At 51.1% G+C, this 15642-nt stretch overlaps 1 protein-coding gene across 2 annotated transcripts in view; it reads left to right on the top strand.

Moving 5' to 3' along the window:
* HOOK2 (hook microtubule tethering protein 2) overlaps positions 1-15642 on the top strand; it is a 108474-nt gene that overhangs the window by 25484 nt on the left and 67348 nt on the right. For both annotated transcript variants that reach the window (XM_063931186.1, XM_063931187.1), the window contains exons 5-8: positions 12084-12216; positions 13209-13276; positions 13500-13562; positions 14626-14706. In XM_063931186.1, the coding sequence (XP_063787256.1) occupies positions 12084-12216; positions 13209-13276; positions 13500-13562; positions 14626-14706 (345 nt within the window). The remainder of the gene's footprint in view (positions 1-12083; positions 12217-13208; positions 13277-13499; positions 13563-14625; positions 14707-15642) is intronic.

Here is a 15642-nt window from a genome sequence, read left to right as displayed (position 1 = left end):
GCATGCACAGCTCATGGGTAAACATTGATTGGTTGTGCACCACAGGGCGGGCTTACCCCCTGTGGTAAGGGGTCTTGGAGAGGGATAAAAGAAGGGCAGTTGGCCCATAGGAGTGTGTATTGTAACATCTTCTTCTGCTGAAACATCTTAATTGTATGCTGTTGCCCCTAGCAATAGGGAGGAGCCTTTTTAAAGGTTATTTGAGCAATAAACACCTTTGCCTCAAGAAGACTGCTTCATCTTGTGACCAACAGGGTTAGGCCAAACCTAGCCCCGTCCTCCGGCTGTCCAGGGAAGCACCTGACGTCTCCAAGCTCCGCCTTCCGCCAGCTACCGGTAGAGGCCTAGCAAGTGGCTAGTGGGGATTCGTCGACACCACACAGGTGTGGTAAAGCAGTGCGTCGGCACATACAGAGCAGAACCGTGGTTCCAAACGCCACGGCAGGTTAGGAGTTTGGTGGTGGCAGCGAGAACCCGCCCACAGCGCAGTGGGTGGAGTCAGTAACAGGCGGTTACTGACGGTAAGCGGGAATCCCCTATGTGGTCAGGCCTCGTGCGGCTTGACCTTCCATTCTGTGTGCAGTCAACGGGACGCGGAAGCTGCGAGTGCTTCCGTACGGTATCGTCCTGTCACAGAAATTGGTGGCAGCGGTGGGATAATCCCAGGCGGCTTTTCATCACCCGATTGGAGAAGCCGAGTTACTCAGGAGAGGAGTAACTGCAGCGCAGGAGAACGCACAAGATGGCGGAATTCAGCGGAATGTCCAAGGAGGATCTGGAGATCGTATGCCAGGGGAAGGGTGTGGAAATCCCTTTCAACGCGTCCAGGAGCGTCATGCAGGCGGCGCTCAGAAGCGTGGAGGAGTCTCATCGGGCGGAGGTGGAAAGCACTGACGGCGTCAGCAACGCAGAGGACGGCCCAGCAGTGGACCTTCATGAGGAACCGGTGAGAACCACAAGCCCCTCCCTCTCTCACAACAGCCATGTCTCCCAACAATCCCTAGCAGGGCCAGGATCCCAACGTCCCAGGGGGGGCGGCCCGGATACCCTAGCAGATCGGCTAGCGGAATTGGGGGAAAGGGCAACAGAGCAAGAACGCTTGATCATCATCCAGATGTGGCGTGATGAGCGGGCACCACAGGCCGTGGTACCCCGGGAGCCGTTGTCAGCTGTTGTACACAGATCAGGACGAGTTCAGTTTGCCAAGTTTGCAGACAGTGATGGGGACATTGATGGACATTTGCAAGTTTTTGAACGGACTTGTAAACTACATGATCTACCCAAGTCAGAGTGGGTGAGACACCTTGTGCCCACTCTGCATGGAGAGGCCTTGGAGGCCTATCGAGGAGTGGCGACGGAGGACTGTGGGAACTATGACGAAGTCGAGAAGGCCCTCCTCCAGCGATTCTTCATCACTCCCGAGTCTTACAGGAAGAAATTCAGAGACTTGCCTAAGAATCCTAGCAGCACCCATGAGCAGTTCGCCACCCAGCTGCGGCAGTACGTGGTGAAGTGGGTGAAGGATTCGGAAGCCACTACATGGGACGCACTGATCGACCTGATCTGCAGGGAGCAGTTCTACCGCAGGTGCGCCCAAGAAGTGAAGGAGTGGGTGCTAGATCGGGAGCCACCCAGCTTAAAGATGGCTGCCCAATTAGCCGACAAGTATGTGGCAATTCGGCCACGGGGGCAGAAGCGCCCCGCCAGCAGCCAGCTCCAACAGACTGTACCACCAAGGGGACCCCCCTCTTCAGCTCATCACCCCCAAAGACAAGCATCTTCCAACCCGGGTGCTCTTGGCCAGCAACCGCACCGCAGCGTCCCTGCAACTGATCAGAGATCATCGGTGCCACGACTGGAGAAGAAGTGCTACGGCTGTGGGAAAATCGGACATCTGAGGATGAACTGTCCTGCATCCCAAGCACCCCAGACTCGTGCCCCAAATCCGAGTGCTGGAGCCCGGATCGCTTGTTTGACGAGAGGAGATGAGCCTACAGAGACTGTTCCCCCTCCAGTCAGTCCGATGGAGTGTGGCGAGAGACAGGTGCACTCTGCGGAGAGAGTCACCTGCATGGCCAAACAGCCCCTACACAACATGTGGAGGCACCTGCAGCCAGTCCACGTGGGACCCCTGCAGGGAGAAGGCCTAAGAGACTCTGGGGCCTCAATCACTGTGGTGAGCCCCCACCTCATAGATCCTGCTGCAGTATTGCAGGGTCGCACTGCCACGGTCACCCTGGCAGAAGGAACAGAAAAAGCGGTTCCCATGGCAAGAGTCTACCTGGACTGGGGAGCTGGACCAGAGTTGCGAGAAGTTGCCGTCATGGATGGTCTCCCAACTGATGTGGTCCTAGGAAATGATCTGGGTGGTGGGATCGTCACTATGTTTGTTGGCGCCATTCCCCGGAGTCAAGTTCCAAACCCACCGTTGACATCAGCTACTCCAGCACAGCCCAGCCCAGAGGAAAAGACTACAGCTGCTAGACAACTGCCAGCACAGCCAACCACAGCATCAACCAGCCCAGAGGAAAAGATTACAGCGGCTAGATCAGTACATCGACCCCGCATGCCTTTTGCCTCTGGTATGCCCACGTCCACTAGCAACGCAGAGGATGTCGGTTCCAGCTCGTTTGATCCTGTGGGGGTGCCCAATGATGTTCCTGACCCAAGTGGTTTGCCAACTCCGGCGGTGAGTATGAGAAACCACACTGACTTTTCCATGACTGACCCCTACCAGACTGACCCTAGTAGTCCCCACCTAGATCCCCCTGTAGTGTGTCCCAATTTAGGAGAGATTGAGGGCCGCAGGCAGGAGTTTAGGGAGGCTCAACTCTCTGACCCATCCCTGAAAGGCATGAGGCGCCACTCTGGCAGCGGCCTTGACAGGGTTGGGGCAGGAAGTTTGACCGGGCGGGAAGGGTTAAGGTACAGGGTAGACAGGAAAGTGGGAGGGGATAGACCAGATAGGGAATGTGTCCAACTGGTCCCCTCAGGGAACGTTCCTGCGCAACCGGTGTCGGTTGCCAGCGAAACCCCTTTGGACAGCAACCCGGAAACAGACCGTACCCTGAAGTGCCTGATACAGAGCTTACCCTGGTCTGGAATGTCGGATGACGCCCAGACCACATGTAAGGCTGGTGCCATGCGTTGGCAGCCGGGGCACTCCAGCGGTTGTGTTGTCTCTGGGCCTCTGCCCATAGGAGAACCCTTGCAGCAAGTTGCTGTGGACATAGCAGGTCCCTTGCCTGTGCACAGTAGATCGGGGAAGACACGCAGCCTCCCTGTAGTGGATGCCACACAGGATCCAGAGGCTGGTGGTCTGGCCGCCATCACTGTGGCACAGGTAGCGGACGAGGAGGGAAGAGTAGGCCTAGGTGACAGGGTAGGTTTCCCGAGTCATAGGTCGACAGAAGAGGATTGGAGGGCAGGTCTGACAGTTAGGGCAGACAGTTGCCAGATAGGTATGACGGAGGTGCAGTGCCTGGGGCACCATGTGGGAGGAGACAGGGGTAGGCCCAACCCAGAGGGGGTGGAGGCAACCAGAGGCTGTCCCCGACCCACATCACCCAGACCGGTACTGACCTTAGAACCTGTAAGGCCCTACGGACATGTTGTCATTGACTTTAGTCCTGTAGTGAACCCCTTGACAGAGATGGCTAGGAAGGGCATTCCCAAGTCAGTGGACTTTGCACCCGCTTGCGAGTTGGCATTCCAGTCATTGAAGGAGGCTCGGGTACCCGCTCCAGTGCTGATGGCGCACATTCTTGACCAGGACTGTGTGTTACGAACTATTGCGCCACTGCACGGACTGGGAGCAGTACCGAGCCAGAAAGAGCCATATGGGCAGGAGCACCCTGTGGCCTGTTTGAGCAGAAAACTGCTATTGTGGGAGGTGGGGTATGCCACAGTTGGGACACCGTGGGTGACACTTGTTTGTAACCGGCCCCCCACCGTGGTGACTTACCACCTACCTGTTAGGTGGCTGCAACCGACCTTGGGGGAATTGGACAGACTTTTGTGGTGGAGCCTTGAACTTGGACTTCAGGTGGACTATTTGAACATTGTGCACCCACGAAGAGAGGCCCACTACACTATGGATGAACTGTCTAGGCCAGAGCCTACACCCCCCAGGTAGCGTCCCCTTCACCCCAACGGACTGCGGGACCAGGACCCAAATCGTTGGGACATGGGTCCCTGGTTGACCCGCTTGAATGGGGGGGGAGGAGTGTGGCCGGAGAGCCCCAGCCACGAGGCAAATGGCCGCCTGCGGCACTGAAGGGGTTAACCCCTAGTGCCCGGCGCCATTTTTAAAGACAAAGGGGCGCTTGGCGCCAAATTTGAATTGTGTTGGGCGCTAGGCGCCGTGTTTGTAAAAATATGTTTAAATTGTAATTTTAAACTGTGCCGTGGTCCCGGACCTCTCCGGAGACCACGGCAGGGAGGACAGCCCCCCGGCGCGCTCAGCAGTGTGTGCGCGCCGGGGGAGAGGAGGCAGCCGCTGACCACCGGAGTCCGGGAGCTCCGCTCCCGGCAGCGGTCAGTGTAGCCCCGGGCGCACTGGAGTGTGCGCGCCGGGGAGAAGGGTGAGCGCTGCGGCTGGGAGCTCGGCTCCCGCTGCAGTGCTCTCTGTGAGAGCCGCCGCTGGGGGCCGGGAGCTCTGCTCCCAGCGCCTCAGCCCAGCACGGGTGGCCAGCCGCAGCAGCCGGGACGGACGTCCCGGGCTGCTAGCCGGCGAGGGGGGTGCGCTGCAGCTCGGCTCCCCGCCGGACGCTGCAGCGAGGCTACCAGACAGGCGCCGCTCATGGGGGACCGGGCTAGCCGGCTCCCTAGCGGCGTGGGTGAAAGTAGGCTGCCCAGCAGGATGGTGAGCGCTGGGGTCCGGGAGCTACGCTCCCGGCGCCTCAGCGCTGAAACAAAGCCAGAGTCACGGCGGCCGGGACAAGTGTCCCGGGCCGCCGGGCTTAGGTACAGGGGGGTGCGGCGAGGCCACTGATTAGTGCCACCCTGGGGGGACAGGGAGAGCCAGCTCCCTGGAACCCCAGAGGCAGAAAAGCAGGCTGGAGGATGGGGGAAGCCAGCCCCATACCTCCAGCACTGAGAGGGAGAGCCCTAGCAGCCAGGCTGCAGGGCTAGGGAAGCACAGCAGTTAAATAAAACATTGTGTAAAATAAGGACATACAGTGTGTTGTAAGGCACTGCAGTGCCTGAGTATGTAGAGTCTGTGCAGGGCACAGGCTCAGTGTATAGTTACAGGGAAATGTACAGTGTGATTTAAAATGTAATGTATTTAAAGAGAAATTGCACTTACTTGATTGTGTGTCCCAGGAGGGGGGAATCCATGGCTGTGCAGGCTGATGGATTCTCCCAGACCTTTTCCCTAAAAACGGAATGCTTTCCCATCCAGCCTCACAGTTCCAATGGGCACAGGGAGAAAGAGAAGCAGCTTAGCTATAAAACAAGCTGAGTGGTTTCTTGGAGCTCCATGGAGATCAGCCGTAGTGGCCAGGAAACCTGGACCGGGGAGCCAGGCTGCCCAGCTCTGGAGCCCAAATCCAGGCTGCAGGCAGTGAGAGGGGTCCCGGGCAGGTTTCTGGAAGTCAGTTTAGGAGGGAAAAACTTCCCCCCAGCCAGACTGAACGGCACCGGGGAGTGCCCTGACTCTCCCAGATAGGAGGGTCAAAGGAGACCGACCACTCCCCACTGTCCATAGGGAACAATGTAAAGGTGTGCATGAGACCAGAGCATGCACAGCTCATGGGTAAACATTGATTGGTTGTGCACCACAGGGCGGGCTTACCCCCTGTGGTAAGGGGTCTTGGAGAGGGATAAAAGAAGGGCAGTTGGCCCATAGGAGTGTGTATTGTAACATCTTCTTCTGCTGAAACATCTTAATTGTATGCTGTTGCCCCTAGCAATAGGGAGGAGCCTTTTTAAAGGTTATTTGAGCAATAAACACCTTTGCCTCAAGAAGACTGCTTCATCTTGTGACCAACAGGGTTAGGCCAAACCTAGCCCCGTCCTCCGGCTGTCCAGGGAAGCACCTGACGTCTCCAAGCTCCGCCTTCCGCCAGCTACCGGTAGAGGCCTAGCAAGTGGCTAGTGGGGATTCGTCGACACCACACAGGTGTGGTAAAGCAGTGCGTCGGCACATACAGAGCAGAACCGTGGTTCCAAACGCCACGGCAGGTTAGGAGTTTGGTGGTGGCAGCGAGAACCCGCCCACAGCGCAGTGGGTGGAGTCAGTAACAGGCGGTTACTGACGGTAAGCGGGAATCCCCTATGTGGTCAGGCCTCGTGCGGCTTGACCTTCCATTCTGTGTGCAGTCAACGGGACGCGGAAGCTGCGAGTGCTTCCGTACGGTATCGTCCTGTCACAGTGGGCAAGCGGGCAAAAGGTTCCTCATTTCTGCCCCGTGACAGAGGGAGAGGAAAAAGGCTGCAGAAATCAGCCAGTTCCCAGGAACAGAAACCCTCTCCCGCCTCTGCCAAGCCCTCAGTATGACGCTGGGGCTTTACAAGCAGAATCAGGCACGGTGGGGGCCCGTCTCAATGAATTTCAGCGCGCAGTGGGCTCACTCGCAAGTAGACCCCTGAATCCTTCAGGTGATATCTCAGGGGTACAAATTGGAATTCGAGACGTCTCCCCCTCGCCGTTTCCTAAAGTCGGCTTTACCAATGTCTCCTTCTGACAGGGAGACAGTTTTGGAAGCCATTCACAAGCTGTATTCCCAGCAGGTGATAATCAAGGTACCCCTCCTGCAACAGGGAACGGGGTATTATTCCACACTGTTGTGGTACCGAAGCCGGACGGCTCGGTGAGACCGATTCTAAATCTAAAATCTTTGAACACTTACATACAGAGGTTCAAATTCAAGATTGAGTCACTCAGAGCAGTGATTGCGAACCTGGAAGAAGAGGACTACATGATGTCTCGGTACATCAAGGATGCTTACCTTCATGTCCCAATTTACCCTTCTCACCAAGGGTACCTCAGGTTTATGGTACAGAACTGTCACTATCAGTTTCAGACGCTGCCGTATGGATGGTCCACGGCACCCCGGGTCTTTACCAAGGTAATGGCCGAAATGATGATACTCCTTCAAAGGAAGGCAATTTTAGTTATCCCTTACTTGGACGATTCCCTGATAAGGGTAAGATCCAGGGAACAGTTGGAGGTCGGTGTAGCACTATCTCAGGTAGTGTTGCGGCAGCACGATTGGATTCTCAATATTCCAAAATCGCAGCTGATTCCGACGACTCGTCTTCTGTTCTTAGGGATGATCCTGGACACAGTTCAGAAAAAGGTGTTTCTCCCGGAGGAGAAAGTCAGGGAGTTATCCGAGCTAGTCGGGAACCTCCTATAACCGAGCCAAGTCTCAGTACATCAATGAGATGGTTCTGGAAAAAATGGTGGCTTCCTATGAAGCAATCCCATGCGGCAGATTCCACGCAAGAACTTTCCAGTGGGACCTGCTGGACAAATGGTCTGGGTCGCATCTTCAGATGCATCAGCGGATAACCCTGTCACCAAGCACAAGGGTGTCTCTCCTGTGGTGGTTGCAGAGTGCTCATCTTCTAGAGGGCCGCACATTCAGGACTGGGTCCTGGTGACCACGGATGCCAGCCTGCGAGGCTGGGGAGCAGTCAGAAGGAATTTCCAGAGCTTATGGTCAAGCCTGGAGACAACACTTCACATAAATATCCTGAAGCTAAGGGCCATTTACAATGCTCTAAGCTCAGCAAGACCTCTGCTTCAAGGTCACCCGGAGTTGATCCATTCGGACAACATCACGGCAGTCACCCACGTAAACAGACAGGGTGACACAAGAAGCAGAAGGGCAATGGCAGAAGCTGCAAGGATTCTTCGCTGGGCGGAAAATCATGTGATAGCACTGTCAGCAGTATTCATTCCGGGAGTGGACAACTGGGAAGCAGACTTCCTCAGCAGACACGACCTCCACCCGGGAGAGTGGGGACTTCACCCAGAAGTCTTCCACATGTTTATAAAACTCGACAAGTATTGCGCCAGGTCAAGGGACCCTCAGGCAATAGCTGTAGACGCTCTGGTAACACAGTGGGTGTACCAGTCAGTGTATGTGTTCCCTCCTCTGCCTCTCATAACCAAGGTACTGAGAATTAAAAGATGGAGAGGAGTAAGCACTATATTCGTGGCTCCGGATTGGCCAAGAAGGACTTGGTAACCGGAACTTCAAGAGATGCTCACGGAGGATCCGTGGCCTCTACCTCTAAGAAGGGACCTGCTCCAGCAAGGACCCTGTCTGTTCCAAGACTTACCGCGGCTGCGTTTAACGGCAGGGCGGTTGAACGCCGGATCCTGAAGGAAAAAGGCATTCCGGATGAAGTCATCCCTATCCTGATCAAAGCCAGGAAAGATATAACCGCAAAACATTATCACCGCATTTGGCGAAAATATGTTGCGTGGTGCGAGGCCAGTAAGGCCCCGACGGAGGAATTTTCAACTAGGTCGATTCCTACATTTCCTGCAAACAGGAGTGTCTATGGGCCTGAAATGGGGGTCCATTAAGGTTCAAATTTCGGCCCTGTCAATTTTCTTCCAAAAAGAACTAGCTTCAGTCCCTGAAGTTCAGACGTTTGTGAAAGGGGTACTGTATATACAGCCTCCTTTTGTGCCTCCAGTGGCACCTTGGGATCTAAATGTAGTTTTTGGGTTCCAAAAGTCACATTGGTTTGAACCACTTAAATATGTGGAGTTAAAATATCTCACATGGAAAGTGGTCATGCTGTTGGCCCTGGCCTGGGCCAGGTGCGTGTCAGAATTGGCGGCTTTATCCTGTAAAAGCCCTCATCTGATTTTCCATTCGGACAGGGCGGAATTGAGGACTTGTCCTCAGTTTCTCCCTAAGGTGGTTTTCAGCGTTTCACCTGAATCAACCTATTGTGGTGCCTGCGGCTACTAGGGACTTGGAGGACTCCAAGTTGCTAGACGTTGTCAGAGCCCTGGAAATATAGGTTTCCAGGACGGCTGGAGTCAGAAAATCTGTTGTTTATTCTGTATGCACCCAACAAGCTGGGTGCTCCTGCTTCTAAGCAGACTATTGCTCGTTGGATTTGTAGTACAATTCAGCTTGCACATTCTGTGGCAGGCCTGCCACAGCCAAAATCTGTAAAAGCCCGTTCCACAAGGAAGGTGGGCTCATCTTGGGCGGCTGCCCGAGGGGTCTCGGCTTTACAACTTTGCCGAGCAGCTACTTGGTCAGGAGCAAATACGTTTGTAAAATTCTACAAATTTGATACCCTGGCTGAGGAGGACCTGGAGTTCTCTCATTTGGTGCTGCAGTCATCCGCACTCTCCCGCCCGTTTGGGAGCTTTGGTATAATCCCCATGGTCCTTACGGAGTCCCCAGCATCCACTTAGGACGTTAGAGAAAATAAGAATTTACTTACCGATAATTCTATTTCTCGTAGTCCGTAGTGGATGCTGGGCGCCCATCCCAAGTGCGGATTGTCTGCAATACTGGTACATAGTTATTGTTACCAAAAAATCGGGTTATTGCTGTAGTGAGCCATCTTTTCTAGAGGCTCCTCTGTTATCATGCTGTTAACTGGGTTTAGATCACAAGTTATACGGTGTGATTGGTGTGGCTGGTATGAGTCTTACCCGGGATTCAAAATCCTTCCTTATTGTGTACGCTCGTCCGGGCACAGTATCCTAACTGAGGCTTGGAGGAGGGTCATAGGGGGAGGAGCCAGTGCACACCAGGTTGTTCTAAAGCTTTACTTTTGTGCCCAGTCTCCTGCGGAGCCGCTATTCCCCATGGTCCTTACGGAGTCCCCAGCATCCACTACGGACTACGAGAAATAGAATTATCGGTAAGTAAATTCTTATTTTACCCAACATGTATATACGGGTTTGGGGGGGTTGGTGGTGAGCGCAACGGAACCCCTTGCGGGAATAGCCCCTGTTAGTCGGCATTGTCACCGGTCGGAATTCCGGCGTCGGTTTCCTGACCGGCAGGATGCCAACTGCCGGCATATCGACTTCATCCCGTATATACCTCCTTTTACATCCTTGAACAATGAAATGTGTCTGTCGCTCCCGGAGTGTCCTCGGTAAATGGCTTCATCTCCTCCCATTATAGGCTTATATGGTGATACAGTGTAAAACAATGGAGTGGGCTATGCCGTATGCTCTATTGTAGTGTAATTGTATATAATTATTATTGCGTCAGTAGGAAGCTCCTAGGGTTCTTTTTCGGTCTTTAAGCTCAGAGCTCGCTCCCATTTGGTGCAACATCCGTACCTGGCAGGGATTGCTGGCTAGCCTTGTAAGGGAGATCCTGTAATGTGTTCAAGGATACTGTGGATTTGTGGGTTTCCCCATTGTAACCGTTATCCAAGTCTAACTGTCGCGATCCCGTGGGACTATGTTTTCTTGGCCACGTTCCAGTGTCCATACGGCAAGCGAGGGCCGCACTGCAGCATTGCATTGTAATGATGGTGCAGAGAGCTGGAACTCTGTTCTAACACAGATAAAAGCGGAATAAGTTGTGGTGGCTGTCTGCCATACTATACTGTAGGGATTAGCTGGCGGGGAGATGGATGGTTCCAATCTGTGTGACCATTAGGAAGATGACTAGTACTGTGCTTTTTTTAGCAACATTAAAGTGCGCCATCTGGTGTTCAGAAAAAGTGCCTGCGTTATACGGACAGTGAAACAGCTCCAGGTCTGCGTCATTGTCTGAGTGTGATGTTCAGCTAAAGTTCCTCTTTTTTTTTCTCACTCCAGACCTTGGATAAATATATCATTTGACTTAAAAGAAACCATCTCTTTCTTGTAGTGCTCTGTTCTTCATGTTAATATCCTGGATCTTAAATGACTCCATGTTTATTCTGATTCGTGTTATCCCCCCCACCACCTTTCCCACCTCTCTTCTTAACACTGTTACATTTATAACTTTAATAGTGAAGCTTTAGAAATGTCCGGGCCTGTGTAAGCCCCATTATCTCATCTCGCTGCTCGAGACATCAAAGGCTAATTCCTTTAAAAATGCAGCTTATCCGGTTTAGGGCGACATTTGAGGAAGAATCACTTTGCTTATGCGGTATGGGATTTAAAGATGATAAACTTAAGTCTATTCTAATTGTGGAAAAAAAACGAGGATCTAATAGGGCAGAGGATCCAAAATGTAGTCCTCAAGGCACCCTAATGGCCCAGGTTTAAGTATATCCATGCTTGGCCACATGTGACTTAATAAGTACCTGAGTCAGTTTGATTTAACCATCTGTGCTGAGCCACGGATATCTTTAAAACCTGGTACGTTAGGGTGCCTTGAGAGCCACGTTTAGGAACCTCTGTAATAGGGCCTAAGGTTTATAGGCCTAGATAGACCCCGCTGTCATTTTCTGTAGTTTCTTATTCTACCCAAAACTAAAGGATGAAATTCCATAAAAATAAATGAAGTGTTTATTTTAACACTGGCAGGCTGAAATAAGAAGTCCAGTAATTAATGTTATTCCTTCTTTTGTTTCTTCTGTCTGATGATGATTAATAATTCTGCACAATGCGATAGACTACCACGGCAACCACAGGCACAATATATAGTGAGCAGAGAGGCTTTGGAATAACTCAGAGCTCTATGTACTGTTGATTCCCCTCTACTGTCGCATGTCATGCTGAGAGCGGTGAGTCTGTGCATGTAACTAGCAGACGTATTTTGTAACACCCAGAGAGATTTTGAATAGGAGATAATAATTTATAGGCGATCAGTAATAAAAATCAGCTGCTTAAGATTCCTCTCCTGGGTCAGAAAGAGGCATATATCACTTCTTCCAGCAGTGCATTTAGAAGGCCTCAAAAATGTTGGGGTGGTAGGGGGTTACTATGTATTGCAAGTATATATTTTATACTATGATGTCTAAAGCATGAATTGCACCGCTGTGTTGAAACCTCCACCCTTCAGCAGAAGTCTGGTACCTCCTGCCTTCAATTAGCAAGTTGCTCCAGGATTGTGGTTCCACCACAACTAGAGAGCTTACAGGTTACACAGGCCAAACATTTACACTCTCTCTCTGTCTCTGTCTCTGTCTCCCTCTCTCTCCAGATGCTAGGACACCCGGTGTCTGAAGATCACATTCCAGATATTGCGCTGATCGGGGAGTTCTCGAACACGGCTGAGCTGAGGAAGATGGTTCAGCTGGTGCTGGGCTGTGCCATCAGCTGTGACAAGAAGGAAGGTGGGCAGAGAGCTTTGGTTCGGGGACCGAACCGTGTAACTACAGAGATGTTTCAGGGCAGATGTCTGGCAAATTCAAATATTCCCCTGGTATACAAATGAAAGGTTTACTGTTTTCTATTGTGTTGTGTGTGACAGGATCCCCTCGCCCATGTACAACAAGCACTCATCCAGCTCCAAGATGATGCCTTATATGTGCCAGCCTGTGTGTAGTTGGTTAGCTAGGAGACTGCAAGCATGTAATTGGAGCTTGGGCTTTAGTAGTGCCCCAGAGTGATGCAGAACAGAGGAGCGGCACCATGATAATTAGGCAGCTTTTGGTAAAGGAGTTAGACGGATGGCAGGTTGGGCAGCACAACCATTTCAGTATGTTCTTTAATTTGGCTTTCATGCTGGATTTAATGCCCAGTAGTGGGGTTGCTTTCTTCTTTAAAAGCACCATTTCTGACCTTATGTTCAACTGCTCACACATAATATAAGGATGTGTTTATAGATCATGCTCAGAACTTTTATGGATCCCTTGAATGACCTAAAATGAGGATTTGCCTGTATACAGATCTGTATGAGAACCGCCACCCCAACCCCCCTACCCTTGCATGCAGTTTATAGCACAAGACACAAAGTATTGGTAGCCTTGTGTGCTGAACCACTGGGAACCAGAGGCATGAGGCACATAGGCTGCCAGCACGTAGAGGGCCTTATATCAGAGACGGAGGCAGAAGTAGTAAATGCCGCTACATAGACATTCCCTGGTGTACATCCGTGCATCCGAATGTGCAAAGACTGAGATGCCCGTTGTCAGCGACCAATCGGTGCATCCTTATACACACAATAGCAAACAATTGTTCCACTAAGTCCCACATAGCGCATCCACCACTGACTGCGGCCCACCGTGGCTCCCGCTACTTAATGCAGAGAGATGACCTTGGTGTTCGGCCTTAGCTCAGTAATATCTGTCTCATGATACTTTGTTTTGTGTTCCTCCCCTCCCAGAGCACATCCAGCAGATAATGACCCTGGGGGAGTCGGTCCAGCAGGCTGTCATGGAATCCATACAGGAGGTAGGTGTCTACTTTAGTCCTTCCAGTAATACATCTGTGGGGAAGAGTAGCCGGACCCCTGTGGTGGTGCTGTAATGACTAGATCCATTGGCTTGGCAATTAATCTTGTACCACCTTACTACTTTAGTTTTATTCCTCGTCTTGATATTTTTAAGTATCAGTAAAGAGATGATAGTGAAATGCCGCCATATACCATGTTAATGGTGTGTGTTAACCCCTGCAGCTCCTGAGCAAGGACCCCACTGACATGGTGGCCGCTGACAGCTACGTGAACTATGACAGTCAGGTGAGAGAACCGTCTTATACGCCACACTTTCCTGCTCATTGTGAAGTGATCGCCTGTACTTCTCCAGATCAGAGATTGCTGTCCTCTGCCTTTCTGCATTGTGTGAGCTGCTAAATGGTTTTGTGAGTTGTCGCAAATTGTTCTCCGTGTCCTCTAGTGGAACAGTGCAGAAGAGGATGTTGTCTATCGGAGGCGGGGTTCATTGTTTAACCTGCATGAAATGTTAGAAATACCTTACTGTTGTCTGTGTGTGCTTGGAAACACCATGCGTGCTCCCTCTGTCTGTTGCGCTCCTCCTCATAGTCTCCACCTCCTCTATCTGTTGCGCTCCTCCTCCTCCTCATAGTCTTCACCTCCTCTATCTGTTGTGCTCCTCCTCCTCATAGTCTCCACCTCCTCTATCTGTTGTGCTCCTCCTCACGTACTGCTCCTTTTTTTGGCTGTTGTGCTCCGCCGCCGCCTCCTCCTCTCTGCTGTGCTCCTCCTCTTCATGCACTCTTCCTCTTCATGCACTCTTCCTCTTCATGCACTCTTCCTCCTGTATCTATTGCGCTCCTCTTCTATCTCTTGCGGTCTATGTCCTCTATCTGTTGTGCTCTTCCTCACTCTATTCTTCTCTGTTGCGCTCCTCTTCCTCACTCCCTCCACCATCTCTTTCTGTTGTCCTCCTCATAGTCTCCACCTCCTCTATCTGTTGTGCTCCTCCTCACGTACTGCTCCTTTTTTTGGCTGTTGTGCTCCGCCGCCGCCGCCTGCTCCTCTCTGCTGTGCTCCTCCTCTTCATGCACTCTTCCTCCTTTATCTGTTGCGCTCCTCTTCTATCTCTTGCGGTCTATGTCCTCTATCTGTTGTGCTCTTCCTCACTCTATTCTTCTCTGTTGCGCTCCTCTTCCTCACTCCCTCCACCATCTCTTTCTGTTGTCCTCCTCCTCCTTGTGCACTCTTCCATAAACAGTTCTCTTCCTCGTGCACTCCTCGGTTTGTTGCTGTCCTCCTCCCTGCGCACATCATCCCCTGGCCTTCCTTTCATTCATGCTCTACCATGTCATCTTCTCTCTTCCAGTCACGTAAATATTACTTCCTTAGTGAGGACACAGATGAGAAAAGTGACTTCATGCAGCGTTATCACGACTTGGAGCAGCAGGTATGTCTGTACTGCGAGTAATACTAGGCATGTGGTGTAACCGTGGTGGTGGTGGTGGTGGGTGGCTTGTTTACTACTCAGAACTGCACACGTGTTTGTGGTGGTGGCGTGTTTTGCATTTGCTGGGTTGTGACTCCCCTAGGCGGCAAACCATTGATCTCCCCCCTTCAGGACCCCAGATACTGCCACCATGTATAGTACAATGTACTGTAATACACTGACACAGCTATACAATGGTGAGTGCATGCACTGTACCACCTATGTGCTGGAGCTTTCGTGCTGTGACCTTATATCGGGGGGGCATTTATATACAAAGGAAGAGGACAGGGCTCCCATAGAAATTCTACAGTCTCCTGTCATTCTTAGAGAATGTAGATATTTTTTATATATATATATATATATATATATATATATATATATATATATGTATATATATATATATATATATATATGTGTATATATATATATATATATATATATATATATATATATATATATATATATATATATATATATATATATATATATAATATATATATATATATATGAGAGATATAGAATTGTAAAAAAAAATAATCCTTTTTTTAATTTAGAAAATGCAAATCTGGTTGGTTCGCCCTCCTTCCTTTTTTTTTTTTTTTTTCTTTTTTACTGGTGTTCATAAATGTCTCCCAGTATAGGTCTGCAGTCTGATAGCTGCCATCACCTGCAACATAGCAATACTGGGACTTTAACTGCATGTTACAGGCGTGATATTCTGTTACAATCATACTGTGATTTCCATGTACATACATAGTCATTCCCAGAACCAAAATAAATAGGAGGGGAAAAAAAGTTTTTACATTTTCCTAAGTAAGTCCTGCCGGAAATGGTGACTATTGGTATTGTAAATACCCGTATATTGTACAGAAATCGCCTAGTGTGGAGTCTGTCCTG

Source organism: Pseudophryne corroboree, chromosome 6 (genome assembly GCF_028390025.1).
Source record: "Pseudophryne corroboree isolate aPseCor3 chromosome 6, aPseCor3.hap2, whole genome shotgun sequence".
Lineage (NCBI taxonomy): Eukaryota > Metazoa > Chordata > Amphibia > Anura > Myobatrachidae > Pseudophryne > Pseudophryne corroboree.
The sequence above is the reverse complement of the archived record's forward strand: the minus strand, read 5'-3'. Positions and strand labels throughout refer to the sequence as shown.